The sequence below is a fragment of the Emericellopsis cladophorae genome, assembly GCF_022114955.1.
Source record: "Emericellopsis cladophorae strain MUM 19.33 chromosome Unknown NODE_25_length_288687_cov_117_495977, whole genome shotgun sequence".
Lineage (NCBI taxonomy): Eukaryota > Fungi > Ascomycota > Sordariomycetes > Hypocreales > Bionectriaceae > Emericellopsis > Emericellopsis cladophorae.
The window spans coordinates 149,456-170,395 of record NW_026250950.1 but is presented as its reverse complement, the minus strand read 5'-3'; the positions used below and the strand labels follow the sequence as shown (position 1 = coordinate 170,395).

The following is a 20,940-nucleotide window of genomic DNA, read 5'->3' as shown; positions in this document are numbered from 1 at the left end:
CTTTTTTTCTTTTCCTTGTACGAGCTGTAGAGCAACGACCCCCCCTACTCTTCTGGCACCTCGACAGCCTGTACCTTGACCATGGTCAGCCACCGCATGTCCCCGTCCGCAGACGCCTTGCGGATCAGGTACAGCTCGTCCAGGAACGCAGGAACAAACGTGCCGGGCCCACGGACCTCGCTCCTCGCCGCGGCCATCTCTGCCGCGACGCCAAATACGGCTGTGCCGGCCACAGCAGCCACCAGGGGGTCAACATGGCCGTATGCTGCCAGCGCGGCCGACACGGCGGTGCCGAGTGTGCAACCTGTACCGGTGATCATGCCCAGGAGCTCGTGTCCATTGTCGACGCGGATCGTCCGGGTGCCGTCGCTGACAATGTCGGTCTTGCCCGTGAGGAGGACCACGGCGGCGTGGGTGCGTGCGAGGTCCCGCGCGAGACGGGCTTTTTGGGCCAGGCTCAGGGTGGAGGTAGAGTCCACGCCGTGCTGCGTGACGGAGACGCCGTGCAGGGTCTGCAGCTCGCCCTCGTTGCCCTTGATGAGGGCGAATTGGCCGCTTGCGAGGAGGGTCTTGACGGCCGAGCGGCGGACGGCGGTTGCGCCGGCACTGTTGTTGATTAGCATCTGTCCGGCTGGCTCCTTGTAGTTACAAGTACTCACCCCACTGGGTCAAAGACGACAGGTCGCTTGGCGGCGTTGTACGCCTGCAGCGCCTGCACATAGTTCTTCAGCCCGTCGGGGGTCACCGTGCCCATGTTGATGACGAGCGCACCGCCCAGCTTGGCCAGGTCGGCCGCCTCCTCGGCGTAGTTGGCCATGATGGGCGAGGCGCCAATGGCGAGGGCGACGTTGGCGGCAAAGTTCTGGACGACGAGGTTGGTCATGTTGTGCGACAGAGGGCCCTGGCGGGCAATGGACAGGATGGCCTCGGGGATCTTGGCGCCAACGACAGCGCCCTGGATCTCGCGCGCGGCGGCGGCAGGGTCTCGGGCGGCGACAATGGCGCTGACGACGGCGACGCCGTCGAGGGTCTTGCGGGGGGAGACGCTCTGGCGCATGACGTCCCGGGCGTTGCTGGCGTTGACGCCGCCGATGCAGACGGTGGGCAGGGCGCCGTGACCCTCGGCCTCGAGGGCGGCGAGGATGGAGGACACGCCCACGGGGCCGATGATGGACTTTGTGTCCTTCTTTGTGCTGGTGGCGTAGACGGTGCCGATGCCCAGGTACGTCGCGCCCTGGGAGGCAGCCTTGAGGGCCTCTCCCTTGGAGGATGCTGTGACGCCGATGATCTTGCCCTCGCCTAGCAGCCTCTTTGCTTCCTCAAATGCTATGCGTGCCGTGTTAGTCACGTATCGCTAGTGAGTTGAGAATATGCGAGTGATTGATTACCCATGTCGTCCTGGCCAATGTGCACGCCCTCGCAGCCAATCTCGGCCGCCACATCGACGTAGTCGTTGATGAGAAAGGGCACATTGTACTTTTGTGTCATCTGGTGCAGCTTGCGCGCGGTCGCGACAACGTGGTCGCGTGGTGAGTGCTTGTCCCTGTACTGGACGATGGTGACGCCGCCCTGGAGGGACTGCTCGACGACGGAGGCGAGGTCAGCATCGCCAAGAATGGCGGGCGTGGAGTCCGTGACGAGGTAGACGCTGTAGTCTACCTTTGGAGTGGCCATTTTGCTGTTTTGATTTCGCGCTCAGGGGTTGGAAAGGGGAGAGTGGTGGGTGCCCTGGTGGATGGAGGTGCGTTGAATTTCACTCGTTGTGAGAGACGGGCGTGGGCGGGCGTCAGTTGTTGATGGCTGGCTACCGTTAGATCTCGCCCGCCGCCTTTGAGCTTCACCTGAATTTGCAAAGTGACATCTGATTACTATAGAATTGGCAGAGACCTCAACGTCAGTCTATTATTGCATTGCGCAAGTCTGTTTGCTGCCGTTGGCGCACGTTTTTCATTGTCTGTATCTATACAGCGAAACACTCCGCGATCGGGCGACACCTCTTGATGATGTCAAGATTTCGATACAAGGACTTCACTGAATCATCAGTCTTCTAGGCATGTGTTCAAAAGAGATCGCGGCTGGATAAAAGACCATGTGGCAAAAAGGAAAAAAGTTACTGAACAGGACCGGACTCGAACCGATGCATCTTTCGATACTACAAAGCCATTGCATGACTTAAGATGATATCATCTTGAGTGTAGCGCCTTAACCACTCGGCCACCTGTCCTTGTTGTATGCCACAAGCTGATGCTACATCACTTGAGTTTGGTCTATATATACCTGAGCCCTTGCTACCGTCGGTGAATGTGATGAGCGCCTCGAACCCTCGAGGCAGACTCATTTCAAGACCAGCGCCAGTGGTAATCCCAACTCCTGGCAAGTGCAGCCTTCCCGCTTCTACTGGCAGAGATAGCAGTAGGACATCCCTAAAAGGTCATTCTCGAGCCACTACGGATCCCAACTACCTACATGTAGAACGCCACACGGACACCAACTGCAGCCCCGGACTCCCGGACTCTTCAGCCTCCGGTAAAAGTGGATACGGCCGTCCGGACAGATCGGATCCAAGGACACGGACCTGCGACCGACAGGCAGTAACGTCATTCCGATCTATTCTCGTAGGGATCAAGCTGTTGAAAATAGCACATAATTGCTCGTCAGGCTTCGTTTTGATCTCTTTTTTTTTTCCCCCAGCACGAGAGGTCCTTGGTCTGAAACAGGGGTGAGTGACATCGTCGGGAAGTCGTGACCGTGACATCAGTGGCTCGTAAGCACTTGACGATATCAAGTTAGCAATCGCGACTCGTTTTCGCCCTGAATTCTCCTTACACCGTTTCTCTCCCCGTCATCACGATGGAAACTCGCACGCCCGCGCGGATCGCGAGTCAAATCCTCCAAAGGGCATTGCAACGCCACAACGCCCTGCTGCCGCGCAGATACTACGCCAGCACCTCGACTCCCACAAACCAAAAGGAACGCATCGTCATTCTCGGCTCCGGATGGGCTGGCTACGCGCTCGCGAGGACCCTCTCACCCTCCTCCTACTCCCAGGTCCTCATCTCGCCTCGCTCCCACTTTGTCTTCACACCCCTCCTGGCCTCGACGTCCGTCGGCACCCTCGAGTTTCGCGCCGCCATCGAGCCCGTGCGACGGCTGAACCTGGCCGAGTTCCACCAAGGCCAGGTACGCGACGTAGACTTTGACAGAAAAGTCGTCAGTGTTCAGGCCAACACCAAGGACGACGCCACCACACGCTCGGACCCCAACGCCGTCGCGGACCCCGGGACGGAGTTCGAGGTCGCCTACGACAAGCTCGTCCTCGCCGTGGGGTGCGCCAGCCAGACGTTTGGCATCGAGGGCGTCTGGGAGCACGCCTGCTTCCTCCGCGACGTCGGCGACGCGCGTGTCATCCGGCTCCGGATCCTGCAGGCGTTTGAAAAGGCTGCGCTGCCGACGACAACGGACGACGAGAGGCGGAAGCTGCTGCACTTTGCCGTCGTCGGCGGCGGGCCCACCGGCATCGAGTTCGCCGCCGAGCTGCACGACCTCGTCCACGAGGATCTGCGCAAGATGTATCCGGGCCTCATGCAGCACGTCGCCGTGACCATCTACGACATTGCCCCCAAGGTGCTCCCCATGTTCGACCAGAACCTCGCCAACTACGCGACAGACATGTTCAAGCGCCAGGGCATCCAGGTCAAGACGGAGCACCACCTGGAGAGGATCCGCCGCGTCGGCGACCATCTGCTCATCCGCATCAAGGAGGAGAAGGACGAGGTCGGCGCTGGCATCGTCGTCTGGAGCACGGGCCTCACGCAGAACCCGCTCGTGCGCCAGATTGTGGACAAGCAGGACGTCGCTGGCCTCGGCAGGATCGTCAAGGACCCCAAGACGGGCGGGTTCCTCACCGACGACCGGCTGCGGGTGCAGGTGGAGGGCCCCGATCAAAAGAGGACCACGATCCCTGGCGTCTTCGCCATGGGTGACTGCGCCGTCGTCGAGGGCACCAGCTACCCGGCCACCGCGCAGGTCGCCTCCCAGCAGGCCGTTCATCTCGGTCGTCGCCTGAACAAGGGCGATCTCGAGGCCAAGCCCTTCAAATTCCGCAATCTCGGGGCCATGGCGTATCTGGGCAGCAGGCGAGCCATCCACCAGAGCTCGGGCGATGAGCTCAAGGGAAGGGCCGCGTGGATCTTGTGGAGGACGGCGTACCTGACCAAGAGCATGAGCGTCCGGAACAAGCTGCTCATTCCCGTCTACTGGTTCGTCACATGGGTCTTTGGCCGGGACATTTCGCGGTTCTGAGGGCCTCGTGCAAAGACCTAATGTTCAGCTATACATGTTCATCCAAATCATGTATATCAGACCGTCAACTTGATCAGCCGTGCGTGCACTGTATTCGGCAGCTCCCGCCACACGGACAGGTAGTGCGTGCCCTTGCCTGGCCCAGCGTCCAGAGTCCAGACCGAGCGAGAGCCAGTCGGCGTGCCATGCGCCCATGTCCAACGGCCTCGTGGACGTGTCTGTCTGTGGCGTGAAGTGGGTTGGGGAAGTCAACGTCGGGAAGGGGGAGGAGGACTCGAGTGTGGGGATACCTTGTGCTTCTATTGAAGGACCCACACGTGAGTCTTCGCCAAGTTGACTAGAATATGGGCGCACGTAGTACTCCTCTGAAGTTAAGGATTTGTATGTCGACTACCTAGTGTCGCACAGTTTGAATGAGCGATAGGTCAAGCGCAGGGCAGCAGACGGGGATAAACATAATACCTTGTGATAGTGTCTATATCTTCGAACTTGTGGGTATTTACCAGGCATATGCATCCGTAGTTGCTGCCCCCCCCCAAATCATTTCCCCTCATGCAGCTTGCGACAGTGGGTGATGCCCCTGTTCGCCAGTCGTGGCACCACCAATTCTGGCTCTACGGAGTAAATATCCGGGCATCCAGCAGCCCAGGGCCCAGCCAGTCTGCATTTAGCCATCCATGGCAGCGGAGGTAACGCCGCGGGATGCCATCACATTCATCAGACTGCCATGTGCGGCTTTGCTCCTCTCAAATCCGCTCGCTCAGTGTCTCCCATCAATCACACTGACCATCGATAGACTATCGCGCGCTCGCACTGGCAGCCCACTGGACGGATCCTTGGACGATGAGACCCGCAACTGCTTGTTACACATGCCGGTGAGTACCTTCCAGGCCGACGACCATCGTGGCTCCAGCTCTGTCACTCCTGCCGCATGGACTGACGCTCACCCTCTTGCCTCCCGCCTCAGGTTAGGGAAGCGACGATGTCGTCCGTCCAAGACCGACCCCAATTCGTCATGCCTCCGCTGCGAGAGGATGAAAATATCGTGCAGCCTGGGGAAGCCGAAGCCTAGCGCGGCACCGGACTCTCACACCCAGAGCCAAAGCCAAACGCAGCTTCAAGCGCGGCTACCGGTCAAGTCACCAGACGTGCCACATCATCACGTCTCACATGTCTCATCTGCGGCCCGCCCGCTCAGCGATGGGTTCATTTCAGGACCTGAAGACATGAGCAGCAATGCCTCCTACTGCTCTCCGAACCAGCCCAACCGGGCCGCCGCCATGCTGGAATTGGACCCTGTTTGGAAGCAGGAGATGGTATCTCACTACTTTGATGTGGTTCACGATACACACCATAGCCTTTTCCACCGTCCAACATTCGAGCGAGACTTGCGGAATAATCAGATACCCGATGTGATCTTGTATTCGGTCCTCTCGTTGGGCATCAGGTTTGTCCGCCACCTGCAAAACGACACCTGGTTCTGACTTCTATCGCCAAGATTCGCATCCTCGCCTCAAAGGCGCGACCATCACTTTGCCGAGCTAGCCTACCGAGCCCTCGACATGCGAGATCTGTCCATTGTTACCATCCAAGGCTGCCTATTACTGGGTACCATGTGCTTCGTCGACAACAAAGCTGCGACCGAAACCTTGTACGTTGCCACAGCCATCCGTCTTGGCCTCATTTTGGACCTTCCACAACGAAAGTGTCAGACAGAGCTGGAACGTCAGATAAATTTGCGCGTCTACTGGACACTCTACATGACTGATTTGTGGGTCTCTGCCGGCCTCAAACTATCGAGACAAATTCTGTTTCGAGACGACGTCGAGCTGCCTTCGGAGGAATCTGTTTTCCTCGGCCTCTCTCCAACGGAACCTGTGCGTACAGCCAGCGGAGAGCGAACGCGGAGTATATGGGGAGAGATGGCCAAGCTCGCCCGGATATGGTCTGATGTCCAGGACCTCAACAACATGGCAGTAGAGTGCGGTCTCGAGCCCATGGCACTGGCTGCCGAGATTGACGCAATAGCTGCGCGTCTCGACGCATGGCAACATCAGCTACCATTCTACATCCAAGAATCGGAGCAGAACTTGGAGCGCGCCAACGCCATGGGCATCAATGTGGGCAACTCATTCGCCGCATTGCATCTGGGGTTCCACTACTACTACGAGGTGTTGTGCTACCGCTTCATGGCAGAGAGTTTTCGCCATCCCACGCCACAGACGATGGCGTACGCGGAAAAATGTGCCCAACACGCCGAGGCATTTTGCGATCTGCTCTATCTCTGCGAAGACAAGGACAACCGCTGCTCGTACGCCATGGTTGGCCACATGCTGGTCGTCACGTCGACCGTCTACATGCACCGTCTTCTTTGCAGCAGCAGCGAAAGTGGGCTTGCCGAGGAACAAGCCCCTGAGATACGCAAACGGCTCGCGCACAATTTCGAGATTTTGACAGAGCTGCAGCTGCACTGGGTCAGTTTGGATGCGTGCTTATCACGTCTCAAGGTCTTTCACAATGCGTGTCTCTTCTCCATTGAGCATTCATTCAACATGGACCGGTGGATGCTGCGCTTCATCCTCGAGCATGGCAGCCAGATGCCCGAAAAATTCATCGTTCAGCCGGACGACGCACAGGAGACGTGGATCGGCGGGGCCGAGTCGGCGGTCGGCGCTTCTGCGAGGAGTTTGCAGGATTGGTACAGACAGGCACTATCGTGATAGCCCACTCATGCTGGCAGCATGGTCCATGCCTGGATCCTCTTGGTGGCTCACCCGCAACGCCAAGTATGACGAGGCTGCGAGAACAGTTCTGCGCATCTCCAACGTCTCCCAGGAACAGGCCAAGAATAAGGTTGCCATGATGGTCCCCACCAATCAGGTTGAGCAGGATATGGCGGAAGGCAGCTCCTATCTGGACTGCTTCCCGTGGCCCCAATGCCAGCCGTACGGAGATCGCCTGTACAGTCTTTGCCGGTCAAGTTCTCTCCGGCTCCTGGTTTGCCCACAGCGCCATCTACTTCTTCGAGCAGGTTGGCATCACCTTCGAGATGGCTTACAACCTCGGCCTGGTTGGTACAGGCATCGCGTTCTGCGGAACCGTCCTCTCTTGGTTTCTGATGAACCAGTTTGGCCTTCGCAAGCTGTACATTGCCGGCATGTTGGCTATGATCACTGCGCTCTGCGTCATTGGCGTCCTCCGAGTGGCCAGCCACGAAAAAATACTCAGCTTGCGCTGGGTACAGTCGGCGCTCTGCATCTGCTGGCTGTTGAGCTTCTCCCTGACCGTCGGTCCTGTGGGCTGGACAATCCCTGCCGAGGTGTCATCGACGCGTCTGCGGTCGCAGAGCATTCGCTAGCAAATAACCAAGGCTTTTTCTGGATGGGCGTCGCGTTTCTGACCCTCCTCTGGGCTTTCTTTCGCCTCGCGGAGACCAAGGGTCGCACGTTTGAGGAACGCAATATCATGTTTGGTGATCGCGTGCCCACGCGCACGTTCGGCTCCTACGTCGTCGTGGCCTATCATGATGTGACGATCCAGGAGCAAAAGGCCGTTGACGTCCAGGCGATGCACGACACAGACAAGGTCTCATTGTACATATCATGTAATCTGTATTGATGTTATCGCGCAACTCGTTGCCCTGCTATGCGGTTTATGCCATCCACGGCTATTGTTATTCACTGGCTATTCGTGACACAACCAGTGTTGCTTTCTGTCCCCAGTCTCATTCCACATGAACAAAGTGATTCATAGCTTACACTTGAATTTGTATGTCTAGACAAATGTCCACATCTTATACCAAACAACAGCAAGCGTGGGCCTCGCTACGCCGGCCATCGCAACACATCTTCTACTACTGCAACATGGCATCCAACGGCTCACCCAACACAGCCTCAATCTTGACAATCCACTTGTGCGTCTCCCTCTCGACCTCCTCGTCATCATCTTCCTGCAGCTCGCTGATGCGCGGCAACATCTCCGTCAGCATGGTCAGCCACTCCTCGCCCAGTCTGTCCATGAGCTGCTGCTCGCACTTGACGGCCGCCAGTCGCACAGCGCGCTGCTCCGACTTGAGGTGCTGCAGCAGCGCCGTGTTCAGCTCCTTCTGGGCCGCGGGCGAAGCCACCCTCTCGGCGAGCTCGACGACGGCCGGGATCAGGTCGGCCTCCACGTCAGTGCTGGGCGCGTGAAGGAACTGCTCCATGAGCACAGGGGCCACGGCGCCAAAGTGCGACGGCGCCTGCCAGAAGTCATCCTGATCGTGCTCGAAGCTCTGCTTGAGCGTGGCGAGGACGCGGGCCCAGAGCCGCCGCTGCTCCGGGTACTTGCCGCCGGGCGCGCTGGTCTGGAGGGTCTTCACCGCGTCATCAACAATGTACGTCGAGTAATTGGTCACGATGGACTTGAGGTTCGAGAAGAAGGTGTGCAGGAAGCCGTAGACGCTGTACTGGCGCAGGACGCGGCCTGTCTTGTCCGACTTGGGCAGACCGGAGGTCGTCCACTCGACAATCTGGATGAAGATGGGGCGGAAAGAGGCGTCGTTGAGCTTGTAGATCATCTTGAGGGCCTTTTCGTTGAGGTTGGCTTCCACGGCGGTGATGGAGGGCTCCTCCTCCTCGGTGGACTTGCCGTCCTGCACCTGTGTCTGGGCCTGCTTCTGGCGGCGGAGGTCGAGACCCTTGGTGATGATGCTCGTGAGTGTTGTGGCGCTCTTGGCAATGTTGGCCTTGGAGTGCTTGTCGAGGGCTTTACCCAGGATGTTGAGGTACTCGGTCATGGCCTGCAAGAAAGGAGAAGAGTTAGTTTTGCTTGCAAGGGGCAGTGAAACCATGACACCACTTACTTTGAAGCCGGCCGACACGGCGCTGTCCCAGTTCTTGTCGAAGCCGGTAAAGACCTCCTTCGCCTCGAGGCGCTTGGCCAGGAACTCGAGGCAGCTGACGCGGCTTGCGTTCGCCTCGTCGCTCAGACCTGCCTCAGCCGAGGCATTTGAGATCTCGAGTATGCGCCCGATGTGGTTCGAGAGCATGTATGGGAGGTGCTCCGCCAGGGAGCTGATGAAGCCGTAGCAGGCAGAGTGCAGATCCTCGTCAGGCTCGTCGCCTTGCAGGCTGTCGCTCATGTACTGCACGGCCTGGGGCACGGCGACGGGAAGCACAGGCACAATCGCGTCCTGTAGCACGTCGACCAGCGATGTGAGGCACAGCAGAGCCATGACACGCAGGCGCTTGTCGTTCTGCCCGAGGCAATGCTCGCCGGCGATAGTGGATGCCGCGGCAACGACAGCCTCAATATCCTTCTTGCCGTACTTCTCGGCAATCTTGTCGACGCAGGTGACGGCAGTGTGCTTGTAGCGTATGTCGGTGGACTCGCGGATCGCGGCGGTGAGCTGTGGGAGGAAGGCCAGCAGGACGGTACGCGAGGACGCGTCCGTATTGCTCTCCTTGTCGACGCGGACCTCGAGTGCGCGCAAGACCTTTTGACGCAGACCCATGTTGGGGCGGTCGAGCAGGTTCTCAACCGACTTGATGAACTCGCCAATGGACAGCAAGTTGAGCAGGTTGGCAAGCGTGGCGCCACAGCGAGGGTGCAGTGCCTTGTTGCCCTTGACCTGGTCGGCCAGGAGCAGGACATTCTCAAGCAGCGCAGAGTACAAGGTGCGTACCTCAGACGCCTCCATGTCGTCATGGTCTACCAGCTTGGAGATCTCCGATCTCAACTTCTTGCTGGATAGGAACGTGGGGAAGGCGGATAGTTGACGCAGAGCGATCTGCTCGACGTCCTTCTCGCCGTCCTCGCTGACGCCCAGGAGAGCAAAAGAGATGTCGGGCTTAGGCCGGAAGAGGTCTGCTATGAGATCCCAGTGCTTCACGAGCGTCTCCATCTGCACCTCGATTGGGAAGCGGTTCAGGAGGCTAGTGATGAACTGCAGCAATGCGTCGCTGGGGCCGTAGCGGTCGACGAGCATGCTGACCAGAGCGTACAGGAACTCGGACGCGCCTAGCGTCTCGACCAGAGCGTAGAAGAGATCCTCCCTCCTGTGAGAGGGGATGTGCTCGTAGGCCGTAGTGAAGCTGACGAGGATCTCAGCGGCGCCGGCGACGGGGCTCTTTTTCCCATGGCGGAGCGAGTCGATGAGGGGCGGCACAACCTCTTTGATTGTCTGGGCGACGACGTGGGCCGAGTAGTCGTCACTCTGGCGAAGCACTGACGTCCCCATGAACGTGAAAATGGGCATGACACTATGCAGGACCAAATTCGGTGCCGTGGTGGCGAAGCTGGCGATGAGGAGCAGCGCCGCATTCTGGACGACGGGGCTCGACGACTTCTGGATGCAGTTGACGAGGAGGTCGCCGTAACCGCCAGAGGTGCTGATCTTGAGGTTCTTGTCAGCCTTGTAAGTGGGCATCATGGCAAGCAGGCTGCGGAGGATGAGGTTCTGCAGGTATCCTAGCTCCGAGCCGACGACGGTCCTGAAGTGCTGCAGCTCCGACAGGGCTGTGAATAGCCCGTCGAGGAGCTCAGGGTGGTTGACGGGGTCCGAGTTCTCCACGAGCTGCAGGACAAAGGTGACGCGCCTCAGGGCAAGGCTGATCTCGGAGCTTGCCCGCGTGGAGAGACTGCGGTTGCTCTCAGCAGAGCTCCTGCGGCGTCGCTTGTTGGGTGGTGGTTCGGTGATCATCTTGGTGCCGGTCTTGATGGAGTCAAGGAAGGACGAAAGAATGTCGGTGGTTAAGGGCACACTGCGCAGCAAGTCGGCCGCCTCGCCGGGCACGAAGTTGTCAGCGTTCTCATCGGTGTTCTCCTGGGAAATCTCGAGGAGCTGCTCGGCAACCATGAACTTGACATCATCCTTGAGGGCGGGCCAGATCTTCCTGATGCGCGCGAGCAGAGCCTGCACGAGCCCGTCTCTTTCTCTGTTGTCGGGGTTTTTGAGAAAGTTGAAGACAAACTCGAGGCCATCCACCTCGTTGGGCACAAGAATGTCAACAAAACGCGCGTCAATGGTAGCCTGGTCCAGCTGCTCCTTGGCGCAAAGCGTCTGCGCCTCCTCCTGACCCAGCTCTGCCCACCATTGCAGGGCAGGCAGTAGGACCTTGGTCCGGCTGGTGCTAGAGACGCCGCGAGTCTCGTTCAGTGCTCGCAGCAGTCTATCCTTAACCAACAAGATGGGCGTCGAGACAGCATGCACGGCAAAAAATCCCATCAACGCCAGCCGCATGGCCTGCGACATGTGATCCTTCTTCTCAATCGCGGGGTCTGGTCGCTTGTGATATTTGCCCGTCTCCATGGACGAGGAGATGATGGCAAAGATGTGCCCAGGGTCCAGTACACATTCCTCGAGCGACGGCAGGATCTGGAGATGGAGCATCTTGGCCGCCATCTCAGAGCTCAGGGCCACAAACTTTGATCCCATTCCGTACAACTCGCCATCGCCCCATATCGACGAGCCCGAGCTCAGGGACGAGTATGTGTGTGCCAGTGCGGTCATCAGCCCTGCCGCAGCTTGGCGAACGCGTTTCGAGGGGTCGCCGAGCGCGGTCACGCAGTAAGGGATGAGGGCCTGCATATCTGGCTTGGTCTCGGTGTCATTTTGTAGTCGGGATTTCACCATGTCCAATGCGGCCGCGCGAGCCATGGCTGGGTATGGTCCGCACCAGATGCGGGTGAAGAAGCTGCAATATGTGCAGTCGCTGAGAGCGGTCCTACGACGTAACTTGGCCTGCTCGTCCATCTTCTCAAGCCACGAAGGATGCTTGGCCTGCTCAGCAACGATGGTAAAGAACAGATGGCTGAACTCTTCGAAGATCTCCTTCTTCTGTGGCAGCAGACACGGCGACAGGGCGCTCTTGCTGGACTCGATTTCCTTGAAGGACCTATCAATCCTCTCGTGCACTGTCTCTTGTGGGGCTTCCTCCTTGGTGGCCTCAGCATCGGCGACTTCTGGGATGTGTCGGGATCGGAAAGACAGGTCGAGCTTCATCTCGAGCTCCTCAATATCAAAGTCCACGTCTCTGATGACCGACTGTATGACCTCGCCAGACTCTCCCGTGGTCTGCGAAAGAGCGATCAGCGCCGATCCGAGCTCTCTTCGCAAAGCTCCATCCTTGTCGTTGCCGTCGTCGAGCTTGAGTGCCGTGAGCAGCAGCGACTTGAAGATCACCGCAATCTGCTTGTCCTTGAGGATCCGGCTACCGAGAATGGCCATGATGGTGGGCAGGCCACGCGAGTCGCCCTTTCTGGTGAAGCGCTCGACCAGTGCCAGGCAGAGTCCGTTGGCCAGCTTGTCGACGCGCCTCTCCTGGCCAATCTCTACCAGCAAAGGCCCAATATCCGAGATCTTGAGCAATGCCTTTGTGACCTTGCTGCTCATCTGCTTGGCCGATCGATGCTGCGCCATGATGACCAAGCTCACCAAGGCAGGTCGGACAGTCGCATTCGTCCATCCAAGCACGGTCTGCTCCATGAATGCTGTCACAGCGACATCTTCGAGGTTGCCCTTGGCGACGAACACGGCAAGAGCCATGTACGAAGCAATCTGCAGGGCCGGAACCTTCTTCATGACCAGGGCTTCGGCGAAGATGGGTCCGAGGCGATGGAGGAGAGCCTGATCATTGTCCTTCTGCACCGCCACGCGGCCGGATCGCGACCGGTCGAGAATGCCACTGACTGCTTCGGTTAAAAGACCTGCCCAGAAGGAGATGAGCGCGGGGTGCTGGAATTGCATGCGACATGATTCGAGAGTGTACTCGGAGTACAGCGTGACAAGTTCTGGGTGGTGCACGGCTTGGTGCACAAGCACGGACCGAGGAGGTGAGGTTTGGGATCGAACGTATGGATCGAGAAAGCGGAACTCGGCGGGTATCTTTGCAGGGAGGATAGAGAGCAGCGTGGCGAAGGCAGGTATCGAGTGGAACGGCAAGAAGGTCTTGATCAGTGCGCTTGTGTTTTCTTCGTGGATACTGGGCTTCTGTCAGTCGTGGATGCCTCAAATGAACAAGGTGTGCGGGCAGCCTAACCGGAATCTTCTGATCAACCATTCGATGGCCTTGATCGCAGGCATCAGACGCAGTCGAGAGCCGGCCAGCCGCAAGAATGCGTCAATCTGCTTGTCCAATTCTTTGTTCTCCGCCGGTGACAACTGGTTCCGGTCCTGCGTCTGGCTGTCTTCGCCAAAGATGGTGGCCTGGAAGTGGGCAAATCGGCTGTCGAGCTGGCACAACTCCTCAAATCCCTGATGGCAGGTCGTGTAGAGCGTCTGGTAGCTCTGCGAGGCAGCGACACGAGGCTCCCAGATCAGCGACTTGGAATGGGCAGCCTTCTGAGCCTTGACGTTGAGGGACGACTTTGAATTGGCGGCGACCTGCGCCAACTGCGCGGCGAGCGAGGAAGCCATGACTGGCGCTTACGGGGCCGCGCTGAGTCGGCCTTGACGTCGGTCAATGGTTTGGTGAAGGGGTTTTCGCGAGTTTCAGCTGTCACTCTGTCTGTTTGTCGATGAGAGCCATCCAGAGTGCCTGAATGTTGCCTGTCCGTCCGTCTACTTGACGAGAAGGAGCGACTGGACTCGCTGGAGTGGGAAATTTTTTGCCAAGTCAAAGCTTATCGATAAGTGGCTACGGTAGTGCTGCCGAGACCCCACATTGCTGCTGATGATCCCTCACAGTGTCTGCATAAGGTACCTCACATACCTGGCCTCAAGGCTATCTTGCTTGTTGGTATTGTTCAGTAAGTGGTAGAATGATTGTGTCGCCTCTGAAATGGTAGTGATAGGTCTTGGAGCGATCTATCGTCGTCTTTTCATATGGGTACTGGGCCAGCCACTCGTCCTCACCGAAGACAGGCTACTTACGTATAGTTCACTCGCATTGCGCAGCCAACCACTGGTGGAGTGTAGCGATCATATCATGCGTCTCAGCGCGCGACGTGGGCACGAGGGGTCGGCGAGTACTCTTGTTATAAGGGGCGAGCTCAGCGGCGGATAGGATAGGAGGGCGGGCATTTATCATCGCTAAAACTTGGCGCATTGCCACGCGACAGGTGCGCTTGTGCTGAGCTCGAATTAGCTACTGGGCACTCGCGCTGCTACGCAGGTGCAAGCAGCCAGACTCACAGATGCTGAGTCGTTTGACTCCATGTATCGCACCCAAGGTACGAGGACGGCAGGGCTGTGAATACATGAGCAAAGCGCGGAAAATGAGAGCATGGCGGCACTTACAGAGGAGAACACAGGTGCCCATGGGAGTGCCGTTGGCAGCGCTGGGCGCGACCCCCTTTATAGGCTCGAAACAGCCCATTTCTCGAGTCTTGCCAGAGACCCAGGAGCGCACACAATGTAGGCACGGGGAATTTCTCGATGTGCCGCCATATCCATGACGCTGCCTTATAAGCATAGGACGGTTTATTTAAAACTGTAAAACTCACAACTTTCTCCTTGCGAGTAACTAAGTTATCGCCGCCCTGCTCGTGACTGTCTCCGCTAGGGGTGGCAGCATGCGTTGTCTTTAGCGTCTTAGCGCTGGTGGACTGTGATGAAGCAGCTGTGAAAAGAATTAGTAAAGCGCGTCTCTATAAATAATCAAGCACACTAAGACCTACCGGGGGCCATGATGATTGACTATACAGATCAAAGGAAATGCCATCCCCTGCTCAGGGTCCTTGGGGGCTTGCGCACACGTTTCTTAGTCTGTTGAACAGCTCCCCCCACATTTTTAGCATGTATTCACGTCGTTACTAGGTCGCGTGTGTCAATCATGTAAACATTTCTCACTTGCCCTTCAAAATAGATCGGTGACATATGGTTTATGAATGCGCTGTGCCCACCCTGTCTCCAGCCTCTGTCACGTGCGTAGACCACCTCTTGTCCTCGTCCCTGATCAAGCCTAGCGCCCTTGTGAGATCCGCTCACTATCAAGACAATAGAAGATACACCACGTCAGTCTACCACAGGCATCATCTGCTCTCACTCAGCCATGGCGGTAGGACGCCTCGTGTACCAAGGAAGCGCCTTGGGACAATACTAACTCGGATCGGCAGTCCACCTATCCTCAGTTCGTTCTCTTGGGAGACTCTCTGTTCCAGCAATCTATGCAGTTACAAGAGGGGTTCTCGTTCCAAGCTGCTCTTCAGACCCGTGCGGCCCCCTGCCCTGCCGAGAGAAAAAGCGACAGCTGTTGACTTGTGCCCAGTGTGCTGTCGGAGGTTTGACGTGATCAACAGGGGTTTCTCGGGATACAACACCAGGAACTTGCTGAGCGTGTTGGAGGCGGTCTTTCCCGAGAGGGGCGCCGACACACCCGCGATTGAGTATCTTGTGAGAGCGCCGTGGCCGAGGTATTGTCACTGAGAACCCTGGCTAATGACTCCGGCACCTTTAGGCCATCTTGATCGGAGCCAACGATGCCGTCATTGATGGGGCTCATACTAGGCAGCACGTCGACCTGGACGAATACAAATCCAACCTGAACAAGATCGTCAACCACCCTCGTGTCAAGCAGCACAAGCCAAAGATCTTCATCATCACACCCCCGCCGGTGGATGAGCTCAAGCTCACAAGGCTTGACCTAGCAAGGGGCCTGTCCTCGGGTATCCGTACCTCTGCCATCAGCGCATCGTACTCTGAGAAGGCTCGCGAGGTCGCTCGCGAAAACGAGGGGACCGTGTTGATCGACTTGTGGCAGACCATTATGCATGCCGCCATTGCGCTCACGCCAGGCGATTACCAATCTGGCGGCCCATGGCTCGGCACTCCTGAGAACGGGAAAGCGGGAGGCCTAGACGAGCTCCTCCCGGACGGCCTCCATCTCGGCGGAAAGGCGTATCAGATTTTCTACGAGACCTTGCGGCCTCACGTTGAGAGGGTCTGGGAGGGCCAGCCGGACAATGCCGGTTTTGTCTACCCGACATGGGAGGAAATGAATGGCGTCAGCACCACTGCTTAGACATTGACCCTCGTTGCGAAATACAATCTGTTATAATAAATTGCTAAATGAGATTGTCGCTTCCTTGACTGCTAGTCGAAGGTTTCGTTTCTGAGTGGTCGGGCTCTCTGGCAGGTTCGGTAGAACAGGCAAAGACGTATGGTAAGACCATGACAAAAAGCATATTATAATGGAGTTGAACTTCTCCATCCATGCGCTTCCTTGCCGAATTCAGAGACATTCATCCAGAATCACTGACTTATTATCTGAAATCAGACAATAAGCAATGACAAGTCAGTGACGAGCATGGCTGTTGTTACGTTTGATGAGGCGGGCGCTACATGTACACTAACAAACACTCGCGCTGGGTGCCTATAATGGATGTTAGTCCAGCAAGTGCCAGCCTAATCCAGCATCCTTGTCGCGGTGATCTGAGACTCCAGTCGCCCTCGACCTCCAACTCCTCGTTTCAACGGGTCATCCACCAACAACCGTCCTGCTACAGCTCTTTGCGAGACTTCTGGCCCGGCTGTCCGTCGAGATCTCAATCCCCATCTGAACACCTCTTGCTGATTGCTCAATTCGCTACCTCAGCGCTGCAATCCATTTCACGCACTGTCAATCGGCCTTGTCGCTCAACCTGTACATCCTCACGCCGACCTGACCCCACGCACGCTTAACGCAACCAACGTACACGCACGTTGACCTCGACGATCATACGCATCATCCACGCTCGACCGACCAACCTTGAATATTGAAGAAAGAAAAGAGTCACCCAAACGCTTGACTCAACTCGACCAGACCGGCATCCCTGCGCAAAACAGGTTTACGCAACCTGTGATTCCTACCGCCTCACCTTCGAACAGTTCGACCCATCGCGTAGCCAGAGTCCCGATACATTCCTGTGATCCACGCACAGACAACAACACGAAACTCCCGGCGCCGATTACCATACGTTTCTATCACCCAAGCTGCAAATATCATCAACGACGCCTGTCATTCCAGCACAGAACAAGTTGACGTGCCCCTTCACGCTGTCTCCTCGCACCGACTTCACCAACCTTTAATGCCAAGGAGCGCCGTGTTCCTGACAAGGTGGCGCCGTGGGGGCAGGCAGACCTTGTGAACTTGGGCTGGTGGTCCTCAGAAGACTGGTTGCCCAGCTCTACCGGCCCATCACTACCAGGCGCGAACGAATGCAGGCCGCACTGGAGGCGCGGGTCTGAGAGAAGTCAGTGGGCATGGATCCGCGTTTCGGGATTTCGCCAGACGATTTGTACACTCTGCAGATGGAATTGAAACAGGTCCAGTATGCCCAGAGCAATCACGCCGAACGTCTCTCACGACTGGAGAAGCGCCAGGCCGACGACGCAGCACTCAAATCTGTGTGGAACTCGCCGTTCCCCGGTGTCCTGAGCGGCACTCCCCAACATGGTGTGCAATTTCCAAATTCTGTGTCGACCCCTCTGATCCAGCTCTGACATGCAGTAGGACCTGTCGCGCAGAGCGAAGTCTTTGATGACCTGGACGATTCCGGTGACCAACTCCTGGGTTCCTTGCACTTAGGTCCTGCGGAGGAGGAGCCAACGCGACGGGGCGCTGCTTCGAGAGCGAACAGTGTCCGTTTCGACGAGAGTGCACTGCATGGCTCGAGCTGGGGCGGCCATCACAGTCGCCACTCGGGCGACTTTGGCCCTACGCGACCTAGCAGTGGGTTGATGATGGAGCGAACTCTTTCGCACAAGTCGGATGGCCGCCATAGTTCTGCTGGCCATTCCGTCCACTCACACCACTCGGTCGCATCAGGGCGCGCGAGCAGCGTAGGACTCGACACCACTTTTGCCGGCGTTGAGGACGATGACTCTTCTGTCGACATTCCGGGGCCGCCAGCGTCCTTTTTCGTGCTGGGGACCGTCCCATCCATTGTGCGATGCTGGCTCACAACCAACTACGCGCATGCCACGCTGCTGTATGCCGATATCTGCACGGGAGCACAGAAGTCGACGGTGGAGTACTCGCTGATCCGGGAGCTCGACATCGAGGATGAGATGCAACGCGACTCAGATGGCGCCTACCGCATCCGCCTCCACGTGTACTTTGCAGAGGCGGTGGTGATCCAACACAGCAGCCGCTCCACCAGCCCAGAACGCTCCGTCCCTTCGATGACGGTCTCATTCGAGGTGGTAGGCGTCGACGGGTCGAGCTCCACTGATACACAGATGATGCGAATCTTCGTGGGCAGCGATGCCTTGAGGGCCCATTCAGCCGATATCTTGTTCTCAAAGAATACCATGGTCCTGTACGGTGACGACCGCTCGCGTATCAGAGTCCCCTTTGTCCGCCCGGAAAATGACACTGTCTTCAAGCACATTACGACATCTAGTGTAGTGCCCGGGAAACCAAAGCTGAACGCGAACGCGACGCCCTTTGTCTTTGCAGAGCCAACGCAAGGAAATGCACATGGTCCTCGTGAGCAGGGCGCCCGCGTTGACGACAGGGAGAAAGATCCTGTCTCGCCCACTGAGCAGAAGTATCGCGAAGGACAGAATGTGACAGGCCGGGCAAGCGGATCGGAGAATGGAGGGAGTAGCGACAAGTCCGCCAAGTTCTGGGACAGCCGCGAGAGGCCTTCCAAACGAGACAGCTCGGTGACCTCGGAGGCTAGCAGGAGGGAGTCGGGGACTGGGATCTGGGGCTCGTGGCGACACGGGGCGAACGGCGGCTCTGAATCGGCTCGTGACAGCGGGCCTCTCAGCGGGTACCTGCCGGCGGCTCGAAGCGGGCGTCCTATGAAAATCCTCAAGCCGCCCAGACCGTCCTCTTCTGCGCGCACGGGTGCTTCTCACGAGCCGACTTCCAGCTCAGGCAAGGCTGGCGAAGGGCGAGCAAAGGGCCAGGCTGGGACGGGAGCCGATCCGGGGACTCACAGCAACACTCGCTGGAACGCGAAGCGTACTACGAGCCACGGATCCGACAGCAAGCCTGCTAACCAGGACCTCAGCCAGGCCTCGCAGCCTGCAAGCTCGCGCGACGAGCGTGCTGAGAAGAACGGCCCAGCGCTGCCTCGCTCTGCCAACCCCGTCGGCGGCGCCTCGGCGTTCTCATGGATGGCACCTCCGGGTAAACCAAAGACCCCAACCACAGCTCCGTAGCGGTGAGCGGTGAGAGCTTGAAGGACCTGACTGCGAAACGTTTTGGTACGTAACTGTAGATGGTAGACATCAAATTAGACGTTAGAGGAGGGCGAACCAAGATCTGGATGTGAAGCACCTGGTGGCACCAATTAATCGCGGTACAAGATGCAGCTCGGGAACGCCGCCAATGAAGAAACTTCAGTCAAAACTACTGATGATATTATTTTTGTGTATGCTGATGATCAGACCCAAGTGAACCAGGTGAAGGCTAGCCTAGTTTATCAACTAGATCTTGGGGGGCAGCGCCCCAAGAGCAGTGCGCGTATCAGCAGCCGCCCCCTTGACGACGCCAATGAGCCCCTTGAAGCCAGCGTGGGACGCATCGCCCACACACTCGTACATCCAGCTCTCGCTGGTCGTGACGGTAACGCCCCTCTCCGCCCGCAGCCTGTCGAGCGCAACGACGACCTCGCCCTTGTTGCAGCTGCTCACGGCGTCGGCAATGACATAGACTCTGTGACCCAGGTCGCGCAGATCCAGGGCCGTCTGCGTGATGCAGATGTGACTCTCGATGCCGACGAGGGCGATGCTCGACTCGGCGGGCAAGGAGTCGAGCACGCTGGGTATGGCCATGGAGAACTTTGTCTTGTCGTGCGGCGCGCTCGGGAGCTGCTCGGCCAGGGCAGAGATGGTGGGACCGAGCTTGGCCGCCGTCTGGGTGGTCGTTGTGACGGGGACGGAGAAGGCCTTGGAGAAGGCGAGGAGTTTCTGTGTGGTGAGGACGCTGTCACGGGGATTGTCAGTCGCTGAGGAGCTGCTCGGTGTGGCTGCACGTACATCTTGTCAAATTCGTGAATGGCGGCCTGGAACTTTTCTTGCATGTCGCAGATGCTGCACGTCGTGTAAGTCACAGTGGACCAGTCCATGTATCTACGACGTTCACTTGTACTGACAAGATGGTCGGGTTTTCTATGCATTCTGGTCAGTCGTCTTGTTCATCGTAGGTATAGCAAAACGAAGAGCACATACTGAGACGCAACTGATGCGCGTTGCCAGAGTTGGTCGCCATGTTTCTGTGTGATCTAGAGGGACGCTGCTCAAGGCGCTTTGTGAGTGACGTCGAGGATGGTGCAAGATGAGTTGGTCGGACTCGTGGGAGGAGGAGGGTTCTATATGTACTGGGCAACATGCCAGGAACAGCACGAGTATACTCCGTAAAAAGGAGATCTCTTATTTTGTCTCTCCCTCTTATAAAAAGGGACGAGTAAATAAGACAATGTGAGATGAAGTGAGACGTTTGAATGAGACACACATGAATGTGAACCAGCTTGTACCGAGTGTTCGTGATGACTAATGACTGATGAGGGGACAGTTTTCGGACGTTGGGTACGTGCATATCCTGCTTAGGCGAATAGGGGGTCCGTCCCTCGCAGACAACACAAGATTTACCCCTGAACCTGCATGCCCAAGGGTGTACCAAGGCTTCAAAATCTGTCAATCTATTGAACGACTTCATGTACAATGTGAAGCGAGTGCTAGCTATCATATATCTAACTTAAACTTTTATACCCTCCAAACGCCGT

General features: G+C 57.5%; 8 protein-coding genes across 8 annotated transcripts; 5 read left to right on the top strand and 3 right to left on the bottom strand.

Moving 5' to 3' along the window:
* Positions 1 to 44: 44 nt before the first annotated feature.
* Positions 45 to 1,674, bottom strand: J7T54_003254 (thiamine biosynthetic bifunctional enzyme-like protein; the record flags this gene model as incomplete). The annotated part of the gene is made up of 3 exons (XM_051506815.1): positions 45 to 606; positions 660 to 1,326; positions 1,389 to 1,674. The coding sequence occupies 3 exons, from the start codon at positions 1,672 to 1,674 to the stop codon at positions 45 to 47; spliced, it is 1,515 nt and encodes a 504-aa protein (XP_051361943.1).
* A 1,176-nt stretch (positions 1,675 to 2,850) lies between these two features.
* On the top strand, positions 2,851 to 4,302 carry J7T54_003253 (NADH dehydrogenase-like protein; the record flags this gene model as incomplete). The annotated part of the gene is made up of 1 exon (XM_051506814.1): positions 2,851 to 4,302. The coding sequence occupies one exon, from the start codon at positions 2,851 to 2,853 to the stop codon at positions 4,300 to 4,302; it is 1,452 nt and encodes a 483-aa protein (XP_051361942.1).
* A 1,226-nt stretch (positions 4,303 to 5,528) lies between these two features.
* On the top strand, positions 5,529 to 7,660 carry J7T54_003252 (uncharacterized protein; the record flags this gene model as incomplete). The annotated part of the gene is made up of 3 exons (XM_051506813.1): positions 5,529 to 5,749; positions 5,801 to 7,000; positions 7,183 to 7,660. The coding sequence occupies 3 exons, from the start codon at positions 5,529 to 5,531 to the stop codon at positions 7,658 to 7,660; spliced, it is 1,899 nt and encodes a 632-aa protein (XP_051361941.1).
* A 23-nt stretch (positions 7,661 to 7,683) lies between these two features.
* Positions 7,684 to 7,920, top strand: J7T54_003251 (uncharacterized protein; the record flags this gene model as incomplete). The annotated part of the gene is made up of 1 exon (XM_051506812.1): positions 7,684 to 7,920. The coding sequence occupies one exon, from the start codon at positions 7,684 to 7,686 to the stop codon at positions 7,918 to 7,920; it is 237 nt and encodes a 78-aa protein (XP_051361940.1).
* A 235-nt stretch (positions 7,921 to 8,155) lies between these two features.
* Positions 8,156 to 13,699, bottom strand: J7T54_003250 (U3 small nucleolar RNA-associated protein-like protein; the record flags this gene model as incomplete). Its single annotated transcript, XM_051506810.1, has 3 exons — positions 8,156 to 9,082; positions 9,146 to 13,265; positions 13,323 to 13,699. 3 exons carry the CDS (start codon positions 13,697 to 13,699, stop codon positions 8,156 to 8,158), a joined length of 5,424 nt encoding a protein of 1,807 aa, XP_051361939.1.
* Positions 13,700 to 15,275: 1,576 nt separating this feature from the next.
* J7T54_003249 (GDSL-like Lipase/Acylhydrolase) lies at positions 15,276 to 16,244 on the top strand (the record flags this gene model as incomplete). Its single annotated transcript, XM_051506809.1, has 4 exons — positions 15,276 to 15,281; positions 15,340 to 15,436; positions 15,492 to 15,616; positions 15,681 to 16,244. 4 exons carry the CDS (start codon positions 15,276 to 15,278, stop codon positions 16,242 to 16,244), a joined length of 792 nt encoding a protein of 263 aa, XP_051361938.1.
* A 1,268-nt stretch (positions 16,245 to 17,512) lies between these two features.
* Positions 17,513 to 19,375, top strand: J7T54_003248 (uncharacterized protein; the record flags this gene model as incomplete). Its single annotated transcript, XM_051506808.1, has 2 exons — positions 17,513 to 17,657; positions 17,715 to 19,375. The coding sequence occupies 2 exons, from the start codon at positions 17,513 to 17,515 to the stop codon at positions 19,373 to 19,375; spliced, it is 1,806 nt and encodes a 601-aa protein (XP_051361937.1).
* A 267-nt stretch (positions 19,376 to 19,642) lies between these two features.
* On the bottom strand, positions 19,643 to 20,426 carry J7T54_003247 (Isochorismatase family; the record flags this gene model as incomplete). Its single annotated transcript, XM_051506807.1, has 4 exons — positions 19,643 to 20,141; positions 20,195 to 20,248; positions 20,311 to 20,326; positions 20,387 to 20,426. The coding sequence occupies 4 exons, from the start codon at positions 20,424 to 20,426 to the stop codon at positions 19,643 to 19,645; spliced, it is 609 nt and encodes a 202-aa protein (XP_051361936.1).
* Between the last annotated feature and the right edge of the window lie 514 nt (positions 20,427 to 20,940).